This window comes from Sceloporus occidentalis, unplaced genomic scaffold (assembly GCF_023333645.1).
Source record: "Sceloporus occidentalis isolate IW3139 unplaced genomic scaffold, rSceOcc1.0.p SCAF_5, whole genome shotgun sequence".
Taxonomy (NCBI): domain Eukaryota; kingdom Metazoa; phylum Chordata; class Lepidosauria; order Squamata; family Phrynosomatidae; genus Sceloporus; species Sceloporus occidentalis.
In genome coordinates, this window is record NW_028316985.1 from 107,712,749 (window position 1) to 107,734,348 (window position 21,600).

The 21,600-nt window shown below is 39.5% G+C and overlaps 1 protein-coding gene across 6 annotated transcripts in view; it reads left to right on the forward strand.

The window, feature by feature from the left end:
- Nucleotides 1-1,380: 1,380 nt before the first annotated feature.
- Nucleotides 1,381-21,600, forward strand: part of LOC149312635 (selenide, water dikinase 1) — a 29,293-nt gene continuing 9,073 nt past the window's right edge. For 2 of the 6 annotated variants that reach the window (XM_089525053.1, XM_089525059.1), the window contains exons 1-7: nucleotides 1,594-1,618; nucleotides 3,586-3,804; nucleotides 6,805-7,075; nucleotides 9,536-9,639; nucleotides 15,190-15,297; nucleotides 18,855-19,009; nucleotides 20,638-20,728. In XM_089525053.1, the coding sequence (XP_089381179.1) occupies nucleotides 6,883-7,075; nucleotides 9,536-9,639; nucleotides 15,190-15,297; nucleotides 18,855-19,009; nucleotides 20,638-20,728 (651 nt within the window). In that variant the 5' untranslated portion in view covers nucleotides 1,594-1,618; nucleotides 3,586-3,804; nucleotides 6,805-6,882. The other 4 variants (XM_089525055.1, XM_089525056.1, XM_089525058.1 and 1 more) reach the window with 4 other exon arrangements.

Genomic DNA, 21,600 nt, shown 5'->3' on the forward strand with positions numbered 1-21,600 from the left:
AAGTAGCTTCTTCCAGTTCTCTTTGATCTGTCAGACTTGCTGACCTAAATGGCCCAATTTTGGCCCCAATGTTGGTCTTCAAAGAAGAGAGCCAGCATGAGATAGTGGTTTGAGCGTGGGACTACAACTCTGGATCCCCGCTCAGCCAAGGGAACCCACTGGGTGACCACAGAGTTGCACCGGAGGACCTAGATATTCCTAGAGAGAACATATTAATCAAATCGGCAAATATCAAAACCGCAAATATGGAAGGATGAGTGTGTTTCTGCAGTGTGTTTTGGACCTACATGAAAGCCTAAACCCTATTATAAGCCCCAACCATAGGATGGAGCCATGGCAGTTAAAGTGTACTCAAACTGGATGGTTTCCAGTGTGTAAAATTATGTGTAAAATTACTTGTAACCTATGTGTATAATTGTACATTATGTGTAAAATTACTTGTAACCTATGTGTATAATTGTACATTATGTGTAAAATTACTTGTAACCTATGTGTATAATAGGTGTATAAACTCTAAATTAATTTTGTGTTTAGATGTGGGTCTTGTCTCCAAGATACCTACAAACATCCCTAAATCAGAGGGGGGAGGGAACCCAAGCATTTCATATAAGGGAGATTATTATTATTATTATTATATTATTAAATGATTTAATAATAGTTTTATTCCACTTGTATTTTATTCCTCTACCACCTTTTCACACAGGCAAAAACCAGGGGGGCTATTATCAGGCTATAAACCCCTTCCTTTTACAACTCTGCCCTTGAGAGTTTGGGGGGACTTCATTTCCCAGAAGCCTCTGCCACATTGGCCAATAGCCTGGGCTTCTGGGAGCTGAAGTCCAAAATCCCCTCAAAGAGCACAGCTTGGGGACCAGTGCACTATTTACAATATAAAGGCTTCAGCAACGGTTTCCCTAAACTCTGCCTTTCAGAGATTTGCTTTTTTGGGACTTCATTTCCCAGAAGCCTCTGCCACGTTGGCCAATAGCCTGGGCTTCTGGGAACTGAAGTCCAAAAAAAAATCCCTTCACTAGCACAGCTTGGGGACCACTGCACTGTTACAATATAAAAGGTTTAGCAGCGGTTTCCCTAAACTCTGCCTTTCAAGAGATTTGTTTTCTTGGGACTTCATCTCCCAGAAGCCTCAGCCACGTCGGCCAATAGCCAGGAATTGTGGGAGATGAAGTTTTTTTGGACGTGCTTCCTTTCATTTATTTTTTTTTGGCGCGAGACTTGAGCAACGGCCGCTGAGACTGAGGCAGACTGGCGGCGCGAGCCCCCTCCCCTCCTCCCTTTGGCGCGTGCGCAGTAGGCGTCGCGCGCGCAGCTGCTTCCCCCTCCCCTTAAAGGCAGGTACAATCATCTTCATCTACGGCGGCCGTTACAAGCCTTGCAGTGGCGCCCCACCCTCAGGTTTCCCCTAGAAAAGGAGGGCGGGTTGGGATTAACCCTTCAGATCCCGAGGCGGATACTAAGGGAGGGGGGCGCGAGCGAGCGAGAGGCCCGGTGCATTGTGGGGCTTGGGCTGACTTGAAGAGGAGGAGGAGGAGGAGGAGGAGGGGAGCCCCGTTGGCGGGCGGGAGGGAGGGAGGGAGCGCGCGCGGAGCCGAGGAGAACGGTAAGGATTTAAAGGGGAACGCGCCCCCTTTTTCTGGCGGAGACATTGAGGAGGAGGAGGAACGGCGCTGGGCCCGAAAGAGGGGAAGGAAAAGGGAGCCCCCTGAAGAAGGGGTTAATATTCCGCCTGCCGACATATTTTGTATGTGTTTCCCTTCGAGGAGGAGGAGGAGGAGGGCGGGGGCCTCTCTCCCTTGGGCCGCATGGAACCCTCTCCGCGCGCCGAGCCAAGGAAGGAAGGAAGAAAGGGGCCTCCTCGCTCCCTCCCTCGCTCCCTCCCTCCCTCCTTCCGCCGGTCTTCGCCTTTAAATTTCCCTCGGCGCCTCTCCAGCCGAACAAAGGGTTAAAGCGGCTCTTCCTGGCGAACTTAAACGCACACGCGTCCTCCTTTTCCCTTTTCACTTGGGCCGCATCCGCACTGGAGACATGGCCCGCTTTGGCACCGCTTTCAATGTCGCTTGGCTCCAGTGCTATGGAATTCTGGGAGTTGGAGTTTGTTGCGGGCCCACAGAAAACTCCCAACTCCCAGAATTCCATAGCACTTGAGCCAAGCGACATTGAAAGCGGTGCCAAAGCGGGCCATGTCTCCAGTGCGGATGCAGCCTAGGTTTAAAAGCCATGAGGCTGAAGGCGGGAATCTGCAAGACGGAGGCAGGCAGTGAGTGAGTGAGTGAGTGAACCAGCCTCGCCTTTGAAAGCAGAGTCTTCCCAAACAGCTCTTCCAGAAGTTTCTGGACTCAGGCTCCCAATTGGAGGGGGATTCTGTGAAAGGAAGGCCGAAGCACCCGGGGGAAGGAGGCTTGGGAGTCAGTCTTCAAGGCAAGCAGCTTGGAAACATGTTATTAGAAGCAACAGGCTTGGAAAATTGTCATAAATGATAAAAGTGTGTGTGTATATATATATATATATATATATATATATATATAATTTATGATAAGTTTCCAAGGCTCTTGCCTTTTATAATATGTTTCCAAGCTGCTTGCTTTGAAAACAGCAGCTCCCAAGCCTCCGGTCTTCTAGTTGTGTATCTATAGATACATATATATGTATACTGTACATATATACACATGTATGTATATATGTGTATGTGTGTGTGCACGCACATGTGTACATGCATATATATGTGTATATGTACATATGTGCGTGCACACACAGACATATACATACATGTGTATATATGTACAGTATACATATATATGTATCTATAGATACACGACTGGAAGACGGTAAAAATAAAATTTCAACACAGGACTAAAAAAACTCACCCCATTAATATAAAGCCATCCAAGCAGAACTGTGTCACATAATCAGCAATGTTAGGAAGTGTCAAGAACGTGAGTGAGTGAAGTTCATCTTCAAAAAGCATGTGCAATATTCCCCCATAGACACTCGTCCCTCCATGTTTGCGGCTTTGATGTTTGTGGATCTGCCTTGTTCATACAGTGCGTTTGGGTCTTTTCCCCCCTCGGTGTGAGAGGCACGTCAGCCTACCTAACATAGTGTTCTTCCCTGGAGGCATGTTCTTATGGTAGGTCTCTAGTGAAGGAAGGTTTCATGAACTGAGCCAGGGCCCTTTCTTTACGGGAGGGTGACAACTATGCTTTCTATGTGCAAAAAGCACGTTGTGCAAAGTGTAGTTCTCTTAGTGGTAGAATTCAAAGATAGAGCCATGTTAGTATGTAGAATCAGTATCTAGAGAGATCTTGTAGCCAGTTTGGGACTCACTGAAAAGTTGGCAGAGGACCTTTTCTGGACTTCAGTCTACTTCCTCAGAGGCATTAAACTGAAGTCTACGAAAGCTCATGCTGCCAACGCCTTTCTTTCAGTGAGTCTCAAGTGATGCTGCAAGATCTCTCTCTGTAGTTCTCTGAGCTATGAAATAAACATCACAGAAATATCTTCCAAAGCTGCAGAGATGATGATTTATGGTGTTGCTGAAACAGCTCTGGTCTTTCTGCTTTGTTACAGTGCTCTTAAAATCAGGAAAGAAAGAAGGCACCTGTCTGGCTATATACCCAAAACTCAGCCAAGAGATCTGCATCTTTTACCAGGTGATATGAGAAGGTGCAATAAGTAGCCACGGCCCTTTTGCTACATGGCAGATGGTTCTCCGTGGAGTGTATATAGTTCAGCTTATACTAGCAATGGCTTTAGAAGATTTGTAAAGAAGTGGCACACCTGTCTAAGGTACCAGTTTAGTTCATAATTGCTAGATGAATTTAAAGTGTCGGCTTCCCATTAAATACAGGTTGAGTATCCCTTATCTGGAAATCCTCCAGAATCCACAATTGTCCACATGGGCCAATGAGATAGTAGTGACAACTTTGCTTTCTGATGGTTTGATGTACACAACATTTGTTTCATGCACAAAATTATGTTTAAAATTACCTTCAGATTATGTATATAAGGCATATGCGAAACATAAATGAATTTCATGTGCAGACTTGGGTCCCACCTCCATGATATGTCATTATGTGTGTGCAGATATCCCAAAATCTGAAATCCAAAACACTTTGGGTCCCAGCATTTCAGATAAGGGAGACTCAATCTGTAATGTATGATCTTGCTGAAATTAAATATTATATGTCCTATTCATTTTCAGTGTTAAATTGTCCTGTTGAAATATGCTTCTGAACAGAGATCTATAAGATTGTACTGCGAGCCTTTAAATACTTTCCAATACACATCCCTGCTTCCAAATGGGCCAAATATTGTGCAGAAAGACATGCTAGTAACCAACTGTTTTCTGCAAGTACAGTTTAACTACACAGATTATTTTCTGTTAGTAAAATGCTAGACTTTCCTATATTATCTTAACTTGGCAGTAAGTCCCATTTAATTTCAGTATTGGCCAAGAACCAGTGGTGGACTTTTTTAGATGGAGCTTTTCCATCTTCTTTGCTGCAGCCTTCAACCAGTGGGTCTTTTTTCTCATTAGGCATGCATACAGCTGCTGTTATTTTTATAAGTCAAATAAAGTAAGTTAGAGCTCCTTCCCAGGTCATCCCACAGATGTACAGTACTATCCAAAACCTAGGATGATGATGTTGGATAGTACTGTATATCTGTGGGATGAATTGAGAAGGAGCTCCAACTTACCAAATGGGACTTACATAAAAATAACAGAAGTCAGATTCTTTGCCTATATGAGACATATCATATTGTTTACTGGCAACAGGTGACCAGAAATGGTACAGTGCGCCCGCGCCATACGCGGGCGCGCCATACGCGGCCTTGAGCATATGCGCTCAAGCCGCGGCGCGCGGAAGGGGCGGCGCGTCCCATTCAATTGAATGGGCACTTGTGCCCCGCGCCGCCGCGCACGAGCCCCATTGTTTCCAATGGGGCTCGAGCATAGGCGGAATTTGCCTTACGCGGAGGGATCCGGAACGGATCCCCCACGTAAGGCGAGGACACACTGTATTTTGTAAGTTACCCCTTGTATGTCTGGAGCAGTTGGATGTAGCTGTGGTTATCCATGCACCAGATTCCTCCATAATAGCCTGTAGCTCTGCGCTTTACACAGAGCTGTGTCTGAAGATGGTGCAAAGTGCAGTGTTTTGGATGCTCAGGTGGTGGCGGGAGAAAATCTGACTATATGAACCCAGGCTTGCACAATTTCCACTGACTTCCAGGTTCAGTTTTCAGTGATGATCCTAACCTGATGGTTATTAGAAAGACAGCCTCCATCCACAGAGCCCTGCTCGTATCCTGAGGTGTACCTCAGTTATCTTTTTAAGTACCGTATGTACTCGGCTATAAGTCGACCTCATGTATAAGTCTAGGGCAGGTTTTGGTGCCAATATTATGGATTTTGATATGACCCATGGATTAGTTAATGGTAAAATTTAGGAACATGTAACAAAGGATGTAAAAGATGAAGCACAGGAAAATGATGCCAAAGAACAGGCATAACTGTTTGTGTTCACCCTAAAAGCTGGATGGAGGAAAGAGTAGAGATGACTGATGCTTGATTTAGGTGCTCCCAGGATGAACAAAATGCTTGCTTTTTGCCTCTCAGAGAAAGGAGGTGACTATATATATATATATATATATATATATGAGTTAAAGTACAGGACGTACATTGACCCATGGATAAATTGACCCATGTTTTTTGGGTCAATTTTTGACCGAAATTTCTAGATTTATCGATACTTGTTTACCCATCATTAAAGTCAATAAAGCTAGTGTGCTCTAGAGAAGGAGTTCTTTCAATAATGACCCCAAATCATTGGAACTCTGCCAGTAGACCTGCTCCTTCTATTCCTCAAAGCTGCCTTTGATTGAATCCATATGCTTGCAGAACAGCTTTGTAAGGTAATTTCTAGACCTATATTCTGATCTGATAGACTGCATTATTTATTTGCCCCCATCCTTTTGTCTTTCTGAGCGACATAGCTCAAACAAGCAGCTTAAAAATACTTAAATGCATAACTCTCAGCCTGTTGGAAGTCTGTTCTATTGTCATCTCGGTTTAGTTGACTTTCGATATACCTGTGTTTAGCATGGTTTCTGAACAATGCATTCACTCATGGAGTCATATATGCAACATGCCATGGGCAGATAGAAGTCAGAATACGTTGATGGAAACAAGCTGCCTAGACTGAATTGGTCATGTGAATAGGCTCTGAGTCTTGGAAGCAAAAAAATCTTCACTCATATAGCCTTATTTCCAAGTTATAACATAATGTATTTTTGATATTAATATTATGTTTTGCATACACTTTGGCCATAATTGATCTCAATTGGATTTAACTCTTCACTGGATTGTCACTGAAAAATTTATGACAGGCAGTCTTGAAACCAGCCTGCTTATCTCAAGAGTAGCTTACATATCAAAAATGAGAAAACATGCAAAGTAGGCTTGCAAATTAAAAAGACAACACAAAACTAAAATAAGGTAGGGTGAGGAAAGGAGCCTACCCCCTTTTCAAATGTTTATATTGGAGATTTATGTGCAGTTGTAAATATTGCCTGTTGTAAGATGTGATGACTAGGAGGACTTCGTAAAAGTGGTTTTAATTTGTTCATCTATTGATATTCGTTCAGATTTTTTATATAGAAGAGGTGGGAAAACACCCTTTGAATGTTCTGTGGCAAACAGTAGACAATTTTCTGTAATCTGCAGTTTGAAGTATTGCATGAACTAATTCAAGATTATCATATCATTTTTTAAAAAAATCTTAGGATAAGTGCCAGGAAAAGAAGCCACTATATTTCCTAAAGAAAGAAGAAAAGCTGCTGATACTTAAGCTTGTGAGAATCATGTCTGTTCGGGAATCCTTTAACCCAGAAAGCTATGAACTTGACAAGAACTTTAGGCTCACCCGATTCACAGAACTTAAAGGTACTGGTTGTAAAGTGCCTCAGGACGTTTTGCAGAAATTGCTTGAATCTCTGCAAGAAAATCACTTCCAAGAAGATGAACAGTTTTTGGGAGCTGTTATGCCAAGATTGGGTAAGTATTAGATCTTTAACGGTGGTACTCTTTTGTTTGTTAAAGAGGAAGATCTGTGGCCACAAAGTGAAACATGCTTTGCCACTGAAATAATAATTTATAGGCTTTGCTTATAGTCTTTGGTATAGTGTTACGTAAAAAAAATATCAACCTGATATGTTCTGTGTATTGGGGAGAAGGGATTTTAAAAAGCAGTTCTGTCTGAAGCATTACCTCTATAAAGAAAACAGTTTAGTTAGTTAGTTACTTTGCCTATCAGAACAAAAGATTGGTTGGTTTGGGCTAGTTTGTTATCAATTTGGGGTGAAATGGTGAGGGGAAAAATTAAAACTAAAATAACCAAAACAGAATTACTAAAGAAAATCAGTATATCTTCTGTAAAAGAAAGGTGTGCTTTGCAAACCTTTCAGAGTTCCTTGAGAGAGTTGACAAAATAATGGATACAATGTCTACCCCATTAGCACATCTTCCTCACAAGCCTCCTGAGCATCTTAATCTTTGAATGGAAGAGGGAGGGCATGGCCTTCCTCTCCCAAGAAAGCCAAGAAGCCCCTGTGGTGCCTCCTATAGCCAGCTCTGCTCTGTGGAATGGACTGCTTCCTGACTGTTTTTTTCTAGGATTTCAGGCTGTATGGGAGTGGCAGAGGTGCCCAAGAAATATAATAATAATAATAATAATAATAATAATAATAATAATAATAATAATTTATATTTTAAAAAAATATTATTTCTTTCACGCTTTTTCTCAAGGCGGGGTACAACATGTTAAAATACCAAACACAATTAAAAGCACACAAGCCCATAGTTAAAATACAACACTATAACATTGTTAAAATACATAAAGTACATATGCAATTAAAAAGCCATGATTTAAGATGGACTGGGTAGGCCTGCCAGAAGAGATATGTCTTTTTAATGCTGTTTTAAAAGCAGTCAGCATTTTCAGCTGTCATGTCTCTTCCGGCACAGTCTGGAGGCAGCAGACAAAAAGGTCCTCTGGGAATCTGTTGCCAGTCTAGTCCTGGCCGGTTGGAACAAACATTTCCCAGAGGACTTAAGCATACAGGGGAGGTTGTATGGGAAAAGGCAATCCTTTAAATATAGCTCTTTAACACTTTGTGCTTTGCACAGAAATTAAGTGGTAGCCAGTGGAGTGATTTTAAGATCAATGTGATGCGATCACTCCTGGATGTACCCATAATCAGTCTGGCTGCCATATCGTGAACCAGTTGGAGTTTCCAGACTTGGTACAAAGGGTAGCTCCATGTAGAGTGCATTGCAGAAGTCCAGCCTTGAGGTTACAAGTGCGCCCACGACCATCATTATGTCTTCTGATCCTAGGAAAACATCTGTTCTGTGGGGTCCTGGACACACAATTGATGAAATCTGAGCTGGCAGTAAGCAACAAGGAAAGGGGTCTTGAGGTTGTAACAGATAGAGAATTGAAAAGATGCTGAGAAAGCCAACATTACTTCTAGGAGGAATATACCCCTATGTAGTTATGTCCTTTAAAAATCTATAGTGTAACACATTTTAAGTAACATGCACAATTTTACTTCACCTATTTTACCTGAGTTTTATAAGTGGAAAAAATACATAGAATTGGAAAGGTGAAGAAAAGAAGAAACAAATTATTCAGGTGGATGTAACATTTTCCCCATGTTGAAGGGTTACATTTGAAGCTTTTTTGTATATAGAAAAAATTTAATGGGGTGATGATAGAAATTATAAAATTATAGCTGGTACGGAGAAAATCTATGTGTATGTCTGTGTATGTATATTCCATTCATTTCTCTTTGGATGGAGGTTATTCAATGAAACTAATTTCCCAGGAATTCAAGACAGAAAGTGCTTCTTTGCATAATTCATAATTAGTTTGTGAAATTCCCTGCCACAAAATGTGGTTATGATTATTACTTTAGAGAAATGTATGGAGGCTAATTTGATCCGTGGCTATAAATCATGATTGGTATATGTAGAGCCTTCATGCTCTGTTGCTACTGAGCAACAGCAGGAATTGGATGTTGGTGTCAGTCCATTGCTAGTTGATTTTTCTGAACCATCTGGATGGCTACTATGGGACATAGGGTGCTGGACTTGATAGAGCATCAATCTGATCATGTAGGGTGTTACTCTCATACTGGCATATGTGGACTAGTGATCCATACTGTTGTACTTTGTAGACTCAACAAGTGCTCTCAAATATTCCACCAGCTGGAGTCCACCAGTATGTTTTTGTTTTGGGAGGTAGAGGTTGAATGAATTGAAACTGACCTGATTCCCCAAATACCTGTAAAATCTCACCAAGCTGTGGCTTTGTGTATAACCCTTGGATTTCTTTGATGCATTAAATAGTATTTGTGTGGAAGGGAAGGGCAGGAGTGGGTACAGGGATGTAATAAACTTTTCAAGATACCAAACAAATCATTGTTATTGAATAACAGTGTCCTGTCTTTGCAGGAATTGGAATGGATACTTGTGTTATTCCTTTAAGACACGGAGGCCTATCTTTGGTCCAGACCACAGATTATATTTATCCCATTGTGGATGATCCTTATATGATGGTAAGTTGCCTAAATATCTTTTTCACGTTCTTTCATATAAGAGTGGGGTGGTGGTGGTGGTGGTGGTTGTAGACGGATGTGGCTATTGGTTGCTTTTAGTGTGATTGACTGGCATTTGTTTGCTCTGCTTTAGACTTTTATCAGTTGTAATTGGTACTCCCAGTCCAACTTTCAAAATTCTTGGAAATGACTACATTTTTTTATTTATTTCAAGGATTTATATCCTGCCTTTCTCCCACACTGGGATTCAATGGTGCTTCTTCACTTAGCACTTTGGCTACAGACTTGGCTTCACACATCTTCCCCTCCTTTCTGTCAAGGATTCCAAATTTGGGATTCTGTCAGAACCATTCGTGCCAGTTAAGAATACAGTTGGCCCTCTGTATCCACATATTCTTTATCCACGGATTCGAGTATCCATGGCTTGAAAATATTTTAAAAATATATAAATTCTAATAATGGTACTTAAATATCCATGGACTGTGGTATCATGGGTGGTCCTGGAACCAAACCCTATGAAAGAAACTTTTTTGTGCAGTCAGTTTTGCCTCGTGAGTTATGCAGGGCTAGGGAGCAAGCTCCTGTCCTAGATAAGTTAACACAGTAATTAAATAAGAAAAGTAATAGTGGCTTTCTTTAAATATTTCAGTCAAGTAATAGGTGGTCAAGTTACAATATTTAATCAGTCATTTGATCTGCATGCCGTGCTGTGCTAGGCAGAACATTGCTGAAGGAACATATTTTCTCAAAGTTCTTATTTTAGACAGAGCTCAATACAGTGTTGGATTTTATACCCTATTAGAGGTAGTCCCTCTCATGATAAGCAAGATACTTTGAGGTGTAATAGCTATTTTCTAGGCTTCGCTTTTGCCTTCTTCATATGCTTTGTTGAGTTTCTCTTATACTGGAGAGTTCTTATCATTGCAATTTTAAAATGATACATTCTTTTTCATAAGAAAACAGAATCAGATATAGGATGAATGACATCTTGATTGACAGCAGTACATATGAAAGGGATCTAAGAGTCTTAGCATACCTGAAGCTGAACATGAGTCAACAGTGTGATGCAGCACTAGAAAAGCCAATGCGATTATACTCTACATCAATAGGAGTATAGTGTCTAGATTGAGGAAAGTAATAGTACCATTGTATTCTACTTTAGTTGGATCTTACCTGGAATACACTTGTCTAGTCTACTGGCTATTATCCCTTCATTTTGGTCCACATGGGAATTAATGATACTTCAAGACAGAGCCTTCAGAATATCAAAAGGAATTTTGAGGCTCTGGGTAGGAAGCTGACAGAGCTGAATGTACGGGTTGTCATCTCCTCTCTTCTCTCAGTTGAAGGGCATGTTACAGGAAGGGAGAGGAAAATAGTGGATGTGAACAATTCGCTGTGAAGATGGTGCCACCAAGAGCAATTTGGATTCTTGGATCATTGCTTGCAGTTTCAGTAGAGGGGACTGCTGGCAAGGGATGGGTTGCACCTGATGACAGTTGGCAGAAACGTTTTTGCCAACAGGCTCAAAAGATTGATCAGGAGGGCCTTAAACCGAATTATGTGAGTCAGGGAGACATTAGTTTGGAAGGTAGAAGTTCATTAAGGGCTGGAGATAATAGTCAAACTTGCAGAGCAAACAAGACAAACAGTGCAAGGACCCAACAGTGGGAGGGAAAAAACTTAACATGGGCAATTAGGGAGGATGTCCCATGGTCTTAGATGTCTCTACACTAATGCAAAGAGCATGGGAAATAAGATGAACTTGAATTTGTAGCACAACAAAGCAAATATGATATAATAGGCATCACTGAAACCTGGTGGGATGAGTCTCATGATTGGAATGTAGTAATGTAGGGGTATAACATTTTAAAGAGAAAAAGACCAAACAAGAGAGGAGGAATAGCATTATATGTCAGGGAGGTTATACCTGTGAAGAGATGGGTGACCAACTATGCTGATATTTGCTGGAAGTCAAACTAAGCCAAAAATTTAAGGTCAAGAAAATTTCTCACTTGCCTGGCAGACACTTTCATTGTCCAAAAGGTGGAAGAGGCAACAAGGGGATCAGCTGTTTTAGATCTGATCCTAATCAACAGGGATGGCCTGGTTAATGGGCTGCTAGTGATCCTTTGGTGGGAATGATAATGTTCTCTGGAGTTAGTTGTACAGTGGAAAGGGGAAGCCAGGTATAGTCAGACACACAATCTAGACTTTAGGAAAGCTGATTTCAGTAAACTCAAGGGAAATACTAGGTGTGATCCCATGGTCATGAATAGTAATCAGGATAGATGGGAGTTTCTCAAAAGGGAGATACTGAAGGCACAAATTCAAACAGTTCCAACGAGGAGGAAAAATGGGAGGTATGCCAGGATGGATGACTAAAGAACTTTGAACTGAGTTAAATTTTAAATGAGACATGTATAAGAAATGGAAAAATGGTGAAATCACCAAAGGGGAAGTCAAACAAATAGCTAGCATGTGTAGAAAGAAAGTCAGAAAAGCTAAAGTGCAGAATGAGCTCAGGCTTGCTAGAGAGATTAAGAACAATAAAAAGGGTTTTTTTGGTTATGTCCATAGCAAAAGTAAGAAGAAAGAAATGGTAGGGCCATTGTGTGGAGGACACAGGACAGAGAGAAGGCAGAACTACTCAACACCTTTGCCTCAGTCTTCTCTCAAAAGGAAAAGTGTGCTCAACCTGAGGAAAATGGAGCAGAGAATGCAGTAGAGGAAATGCAGCACAGAATAAGTAAAGAGGTAGTACAACCAGACACCTGGTTAATCTACATGAATTTAAGTCTCCAGGACAGATGAACTGCATGCAAGGGTATTAAAAGAACTGTTAAGAGTAATCTCAGATCCACTGGCAATAATCTTTAAGAACTCCTGCAGAACAGGGGACATCCCAGTGGACCAGAGGAGGACAAATGTCCCCATCTTCAAAAAAAAAAAAGGGGGGGGGTGAAGACCCAAACAATTACCACTCAGTTAGTCTGACATCAATACCAGGAAAGATTCTAGTGCATATCATTAAACAGAAAGTCTGCAAGCATTTAGAAGGGAATACCATAATCGTAAAAAATTAACATGAGTTTCTCAAAAACAAATCATGCCAGACTAATCTTTTTTTTTAAAAATAAAATCACCAACTTAGTGGATGAAGGGAATGCTGTGAATGTAGCATATCTTGATTTCAGTAAGGCCTTCAACAAAGTCCCCCATAATATTCTTGAAAACTTGCTAGTAAAATTTGGGCTAGACAGTGCTACTGTTAGGTGGATTTGTAATTGGTTGACTGGCTGAACCCAAAAGGTGCTCAGCAATGGCTCCTCTTTATCTTGAGTAGAAGTGACCACTGGGGTGCTATAGAGTTCTGTCCTGAGCCAGTTCTGTTCAATATCTTTATCAATGACTTGGATGAAGGAATAGATGGCATACTTATCAAATTTGCAGATGACACCACATTATTAGAAGGGGTAGCTAATACCCCAGAGGAGAAGATCTAAATTCAAAGTGACCCGAATAGATTAGAAAACTGGGCCAAAACTAACAAAATGAACTTCAGCAGGGAGAAATGTAAGGTACTGCACCTAGGCCGAAAAAGTGAAATGCATAGATACAGGATGGGGGACACCTGGCTTAACAAGACTACATATGAAAGGGATCTAGGAGTCCTGGTAGACAACAAGTTGAACTTGAGTCAACAGTGTGATGCAGCAGCTAAAAAAGCCAATATGATTCTAGGCTGCATCAATAGGAAGTAATCAAAGGAAGTAATAGTACCACTCTATTCTGCTTTGATCACCTGGAATACTGTGTCTAGTACTGGGCACCACAGTTCATGATAGCGTTGTTTAAATATTTGATTTGACAGTGGAACACACTCCTTCAGAGTGTTATGGAGTCTCCTTTGGTATTTTTAAACAGAAGCTGGATGGCCAACTGTCAGGAGTGCTTTGATTGTGTATTCTTGTATGTCAGGGGTTGGACTGGATGGTGCTTGTGGTGTCTACTGTCTCTATGATTCTATGAAAACTCTGGCCAGTTCTGGGCATCACAATTCAAGAAGGATATTGACAAATTGGAACATGTCCAGGGGAGGGTGACCAATATGGTGAAAAGTTTGGAAGCCATGCCATAGGAGAGCAACTTAGGGAACTGGGTATGTTTAGCCTGGACAAGAGAAGTTTAAGAGGTGACATGATAGCCATGTTTAAATATTTAAAAGAATGTCATATTGAAGAAGAACCAAGGTTGTTTTCTGCTGCTCCAGAGACTAGGACAAAGAATGAATTCAAAGAACAGGAAAAGAGATCCCACCTAAACATTAGAAAGAACTTCCTGATGGTATGAACTGTTCGACAGTGGAATACGCTAGCTCCATGTGTGGTGAAGTATCCCTTCATTGGAGGTTTTTAAACAGAGGCTGCATGGCCAACCTTCAGGAGTGCTTTGATTCTATGTTCCTGTATGGCAGGGAGTTGAACAGGATGATCCTTGGGGTCTCTTACAACTCTATGATTCTAAGTCTTCAATCATTCCTTCAAGAGACACTGCTAGTACAACAGACAGTATGAGACCAAGGTATAAAGCAGTTTCCTATATATTATATAAATTAAGAGTTCATCTAGAAAATAAATTTGTTTTGATCTGCTTTCTTTTGTGTTGCACTGTTAAGGCTGTTCTCATTTTGACAAGTTTGAAGAAAATTGCTGCAAATTCAGTGAAGCAGAGTTTAAACCTATGGGTTTAAACTGCTACAAAATAGCTTAATATGTACAGCCTAAAATGTAGTTTTAAAATGTGATTTTAACCTAGAAATTGAAAACTTCTACTCTGAATGTTTTTAATGATAACAAAAGTAGATTATGGAGTGATTCATGTGACAATATTTGGCTTCAATTGTAAAGTCAGTTTCTTTCCAAAGTAGCATGACAGTTTGAATAAGAGAGAGAATGTAAATCTCATAAACTAGTGAACATGATTTTGACCTAGTTTAGGTGATATGTTAGTGCATAATTAAGTCAAAGATAGTAGTGCAACAAGCTGTTGGGCCCACTCAGTAGCTGGACTCAGGTGTTGTCTGCAGTTTGACTTAGGATGCAGGGTGGTGCCATACAATTCAGATGCAACACTCTTCTACCCTTTCTGTTTTAAACCTTTGTTTCTTTGCTTCTTCCCTTTGTATTTCTCTTCATTGTTGTTGGGTTCCTTCAGGTCAGTCTTGACTTATGGCAATCCTATCTTGGCAAGATTTGTTCAGAGAGGGCTCACCATTGCATTCCCGTGAGGCTGAGAGAGTGTGAGTTGCCTACGGTTACCGAACAGATTTATAGCTGAGCAGTGATTTGAACCATAATCTGAAATTGTAGTTCATAACTCAAATCCCTATATCATGCTCTCTCCTCCCCATTGCTAACATTTACACTGATAAGGTTGTTTTTTGTTTTATTTAGCTTTTTGCTTATGTTACATATCAGAACAGTATATCCATTGACAGTGTTTGCAAATGCTAACATATTCTTCATTCTGTTATGTTCTCTTTTTCAGGGACGCATAGCCTGTGCCAATGTTCTTAGTGATCTTTATGCAATGGGAGTCACAGAGTGTGACAATATGTTGATGCTTCTTGGAATCAGTAATAAAATGACAGACAGAGTAAGTTCTTTAAAGAATGCTAAGGAAACAAATTATGCTAACATGTATCTTTCATTCCTGTGTAAATCATAGGCTGTCAGTATTCCTGGGTCCAGAAACCATTTTCTCTCCACCCCAAATGCTTGGTGGGAATCACTGTATTGCCACTGATTTTGCCATCAAAATTCAGTATTGGAAAAAAGAAGAAGTTTATTTTCACTTGAGTTGTGTGCATATCCCATGTGCCTTACACTCATGAAAGCACCAGTCAATTGTACACTGCAGAGGTAGGATGTGCAGGAAAATTGTCAGGAGGCCATTGAGGATTTCAGGGGAAAGGACAAAAATGGTATATGATCCCCATGTAACCCACACATTTAAATAGTAATTTGCTTTTTTTTAATTAAAAATATTCTTTATTACAATATATATATTCAGCAAATAAAATTTCTTATTGCATACGTTACTGAATCTTGATATTTTCTCTTTCAAACCCCTCCCCCCAAAAGATGAAACATCCGATAGACTTCACTCCTTCGCTCTAATTAATTTCACCATTATAGTCTGTTCTTCAGCATTTCTTATATAGTTATTCCTCAATTTGTGATTTTGTTATCTTCCTCATCTCTCTAACAATCTACAGTAAATATTTACGTTTCAAAGAACAAAACTGCAACATATCTCTTCCATACACTACTTTCTTATCATTTTAATAGCCTTAGTTAAGAAAATTTATCCTGTCTTTACTCATTAATTCCTTTAAGAGGTGTCTTCTCCATGATTTATTACCTATCTATCTTAGCTTTCATGAGCTATATATTTCATATCCTTTATTCTTCCTCAGCAGCTACTATAGGTTTTATTATCCATTACATTTTCACCACATATTACTTTATATTTGCCCATCTTACTTCACAGTATCTTATCAAAGGTTTCCACGTTCTTTCCACATTAATATCATACATTTCCTCGTCCCTAAGTTGCATTGTTATATCCATTTCTATTACTTCCAAAGCCTTAGTCAGCCATTCATCTACATCGATTTTATCATAATTCTTCCAATTTTTGGCAATTATGATCCTTGCTGAGGGAATAAGATATAGAACTGGTTTCAGAAATGGTCTTATCTCTTTGTCTTCTATAATATTTAACAAATAAGTTTCTGGTATCAGCTTAACATTTAGTTTATATATTTTCATTATAGTCCTATGTACTTCTTTCCAAAATATTTGAATAATAGGGCATGTCCACCACATGTGGAAGAAGGACCCATAGTATTTTTTACATCTCCAACAATTTCCATCAGTAGTTTTATATATTTTAGCCAGTCTCAAGGGAGGGAGGTACCACCTATGGAGCATTTTTATGTAGTTTTCTTTTATGTCCATACAAGCTGTAAAATCGAAATCTTTTCCCCATGCCCTTTCCCAGTTTTCAAGTTTTATATTTCTTCCGCTATTCTTTGCCCATTCTTTCAAGTTAGATTTTATAGTTTCCTCTTCTACTTTTTTTTAAATAAATAAATAAATAGTAATTTGCAGTGAACTATGTGACTTGTATTTAAAATATGTTCAAGAAAACCCCATATTTGACCTTGAATGGTCCACTCTTTTTGGATCCACACACATTTAGTTATTGTAGGATGAGGGCAGGTATGCTCTAGAGCTCAGAGGGCTGCGTTTTTATTATCTTGTCTGGAGGGCTGCCGTCATGCTATTACAGCCATCATTTTTGGGTGACTAGAAGTGACGTGCCTCCCAGTCACCTCTTGCACCATTTCAGAATGGGGAGCTTCCCAAAACACCAAGAAATAACTGCAAAGAGGTTTACGCTTTTGGTTGGTTATTTTTTGTTTATTTGTTTGTATGTTTTTTTAAAAAAATAACAAATTTTTAGGATTGAAAAAGAGTGTTGCCAGACTTTGATGGAGACAGAGGGGTTCTCAAGGGCTACATTAGACTCACTCCCCCAGTTGTATGCAACTGTGGACCGTATAGATCTTACTCCATGCTTTTTAGCAGCTCCCAATAACTCTTTGAGCTTCTTGTATCTTTACATGTGCAACAACATTTTTTCCTCAGTTGTTACTATGTCACTCATTTGAATCATAATACACTACTATTCTTGCATGATAGAATCATGTTTTCCCCTTTATTGATTCTGTGATTATTGTAGTTAGGGGACACCATATCATTTTAGACATTGGGTTAAAATACTTGGACAAGCTTTTATTTCTCATTCCAGAATAGAGACATGAAAAAGCCCTTATAGTTGGGATTGTCTTTTTTTTTAATACAACACACATTCATAATATGTATTTACATATTATATTTCAAGTAAACTGTAGTTTCAACGTAATTTGCTTAATCAATCTCCATTTAATACTTGCTAATTACTACCAGGAGTGCATGATGGGGGGACATTATTATACTGTACAGAGGAGCCCTGGTGGCGCAGTGGTTAAATGCCTGTACTGCAGCCACTCAAAACCATGAGGTTGCAAGTTCAATACCAGTGAAAGGGCTCAAGCTTGACTCAGGCTTGCATCCTTCTGAGGTCACTAAAATGAGTACCCAGATTGTTGGGGGCAATTGGCTTACAGTTGTAAACTGCTTAGACACTGTTAGTTCAGTATGAAGCGGTATATAAATGACGCTGTTTGTTTGTCTGTCTTTTTCTTTTACAAATGCTATACAGGTCGAGTACCTGGGACCAGAGGTATTTTGGAGTTTAGATTTTTTTTTTTTTTTTGAGATTTTGGAATACAAGTAGCCTAGTATGTAACTGTACTGTATTTGCAAGGCTGGAGAGAAATGTTAGGGTCTGTGAAATGGCAGTAGGCCAAGCACTATGCTTGGATTCCCACCATTTCACAGATGCTTGTGTCTGTCTCCAATCTCACAAATACTGTTTGTGTACCATGCTACATTTCCAAAATCCAAATCCAAAATCAAAGCCTTGAAGCATCATATCATTGCTCAAAAAATTTCGAGTTTTGGATTTCCAGATTAGTGATGCTCATATCCTGGATTATAACCTTTCTGCCAACAGGAGTCCTTTGAATCTCAGTTTTCCTCCAGACATTCCATAAATGAAGGAGGGATAGCCATATTTTCCAGTTTCTCCAGCAGTTTTCATGCATCATCTCCCACACTATTACCTTCCAAAGTAAATGGGGTGGAGGGGGGGGGAGACCAAGAGTTTGAGTGAAGAGAAAATTGCCACAAATTGCCTTACACATCTCATTTGTGCAAGTCAGATGTACCTTGTTCCATATATGAAACTGCCATATTTCTAGATCCAGCACTCTTGGTTTAAGAACTGTGCTAGACTTCAGGAAATTGTTCTTAGGTTATCTTTATCTTATGTAAATTCATGGGAAAATGTTTCTTGATCATTTCATATATAAGGGGTATGAAAAGATTATTGTACTCTTAATTTCTGTTGCAACAATAGTTCCAAATGCCATGGTACAATGGGTACAGTAAATACTGGTTTGTACCTCTTGTTTGCTGATAACGTCCGTCATTCTCTATCCCTGATTTTTTTTCCCTGTTTGGTTTTGTTTGCATTTATAGGAAAGGGACAAAGTAATGCCTTTAATTATCCAAGGATTCAAAGATGCTGCAGAAGAAGCAGGGACATCAGTGACTGGTGGTCAAACAGTGTTAAACCCATGGATTGTTTTAGGAGGAGTAGCTACAACTGTTTGTCAGCCTAATGAGTTTATAATGTGAGTTGCATATATCATCCAATGCAAGAGGTGCTAAAAAAGATTAAATGAAGTAGCTACTCTGAGTACTGAATTTGTCCCCCCCCCCCCCCCACACACACACACACACTGATTTCAGATATGGGGACATTAAGTGCTTGCTTTTTGTATTGGGATATTGAATATTAACACCTCAGTTGGATTATACAATCGTATGAACGTCTAGGTCAAAGTATCTATGGCAGTGGTTCCCAACCTTTGGTTCTCCAGATGTTTTAGACTTCAGTTCTCATAATTCTTGACTGTTGTCCAAGTTCACTGGAGCTTCTGGAATCTGGAGTCCAAAACAAATGGAGGAACAAAAGCTGGGAACAACTGACCCATGAGGTTTATCTACTAGTAGGTGTCTTAAGGATGGCAGCTCCAAAAATATTTAAAACAGGAGCCAGCTTTCTTACAGGAAAAGGTATGCATCAAAAACAAAATATTAAGCTTCTGCTGTTGAATGCTAGCAGAATATGACCATTGCTAATTTCTCAAGAAAAAAACCCATTATATATATATATATATATATATATATATATATATATATATGCTTAAGTGATCCCTGAAAATCATGCAGTTACTACTGTATTCAGCATGTTACCTTGTACTTTGTTTCTTATGATCTTTAATGAAAATGACAAAGGAAGACATTCCATCCAACCTTGAAGTAATATGTGGCTGTAAATTCTTCTATGATTTCAATAATTGGTTATCATATATTTTAAAATTTACCTTTTTTTATATCCACACTAAGGTTTTAGAGCAGTGTACAATAAAATAGTAAAGAGAAATGTAAAATAGTCTCAGGTTAAACAATTTAAAATAATATATTGTACTTAAACATATTGAGAACAAACTCTTTAGACCTCATAGCCTTTGATAAAGAGTTTAATTTTAGCTTGGTGCCAATAAAGGCACCATTTGTAGCATGTGGTCATCCCAGAGGAGGACATTTCACAACCATGGTGCACAGCAGAGAAAGACTTCCATGTGTCTCAGTGTTTTGTTCCCCTTGTGAACTAAGAGGGCAGATCTCAGCAGTATTGTGTGTGCGTGTGTGTGTGCGTGTGTGTGTGCGTGCGTGTGTGTGTGTGCTTGCATGCACATGCATATAGGGAGATATGTTCTTTCAAATATCTATGTCCCAGGTCGCATCACCAACACCTTGAATTTAGTCTGGAAGTGCAATGCCTTTAGCACCATATACACAGGACATATTGAAAGGAGTACAGTTTTCCTTCTAAATACAAGACTGGGATGCTGGTATGGAAGACTGAGAAAGATAAGGTCTATTATAGCAAAGTTGGAAAGACTTTCGCCATTAAACAGCAGATATTGTGAGCTATCTATGGATTAGTAAACTTCACAGAATTTAAGTTTTTTAAAGTATAAAATTTGATTATTATTGAAAATGATCTGTGGAATGGTGACTGGGAAATGATAATTATTATATTATATTTATTTATATCTCACTTTTTCTCCAAAAGGTGTAAGCTCAAAGTATCTTACAATTTAAAACAAGAACAAATCCAACTTTTTTAAAAAAATACCTGGATTAATATGTGCCATTTTTCTTAAAAAATGTGTGGGTTCTGTATTTGCAGGCCAGACAATGCAGTACCAGGAGATGTGCTTGTGTTAACTAAACCCTTGGGGACACAAGTTGCTGTAGCTGTCCACCAGTGGCTAGATATTGTAAGTATAAGTTGTTTTGAATGTAGTTTTTAATGTAGTTGAGTTAGAGAACTTTAGGCATTTACCTGTTTTTACAGCTTTATTGATTTTGAAAAAATACCCAAGCTTAATTAGTATTTAAACCAATGAAAAAGCATAAGCTTAAATTTACTTACTGCCTACAATTTTTCATTGGTGTCTAGAGTTTTGTCCCATCATCTGTTAATTGTTCAAACATAAAAAAGACCCCTGAAGTATATTATGTATTTTACATATCACATTGAAGCCTTTCACTGTAAAAACAAACACATTTGTGCCTTGTTTTTGCATTATGTTTCTTTGGAGACGTGTACTTCAAAACAACTTTTTTTGTTACCATGCTGGAGGCAGATTTGTTGAAATAGGTGAAGGTACAGGAGAGCAACATGACATACAAGTCGAGTATCCCTTATATGGAATTTAAAAATCCTCCATAATACCAAATTGTCCACGTGAAAATAATCCGGATTGGGTCCGCAGCATGAGGTTGCTGCGGCCCCAATCTGGCTAGGAAAGGGGTGGCATCCTGCTGCCCCTTTCGAGTGGTCTGTTGAGCCCCTTAGTTTTCACGTTGGACAACTTGTAGTTTAAGTAGTGTTGAAATTAATGAATACTTTAATCTATACACATTCTGGCAGCCAATCCCACTGAATTATTTTGGGAATTACTTTTGAATAAAAATGCACATGAAACCATTTCATATGGCGAAAACCAAAGTGAACCATGAAGAGGTTCAGATTACTTCAGGCTCAATGAATGAATGACTACAAATGCAGTTATGTATAATGTGGTGGTGCATACTGGAGTGAACCAATGTCAACTTCAGATTTTCACTAATGGGTCTGAACTGGTGG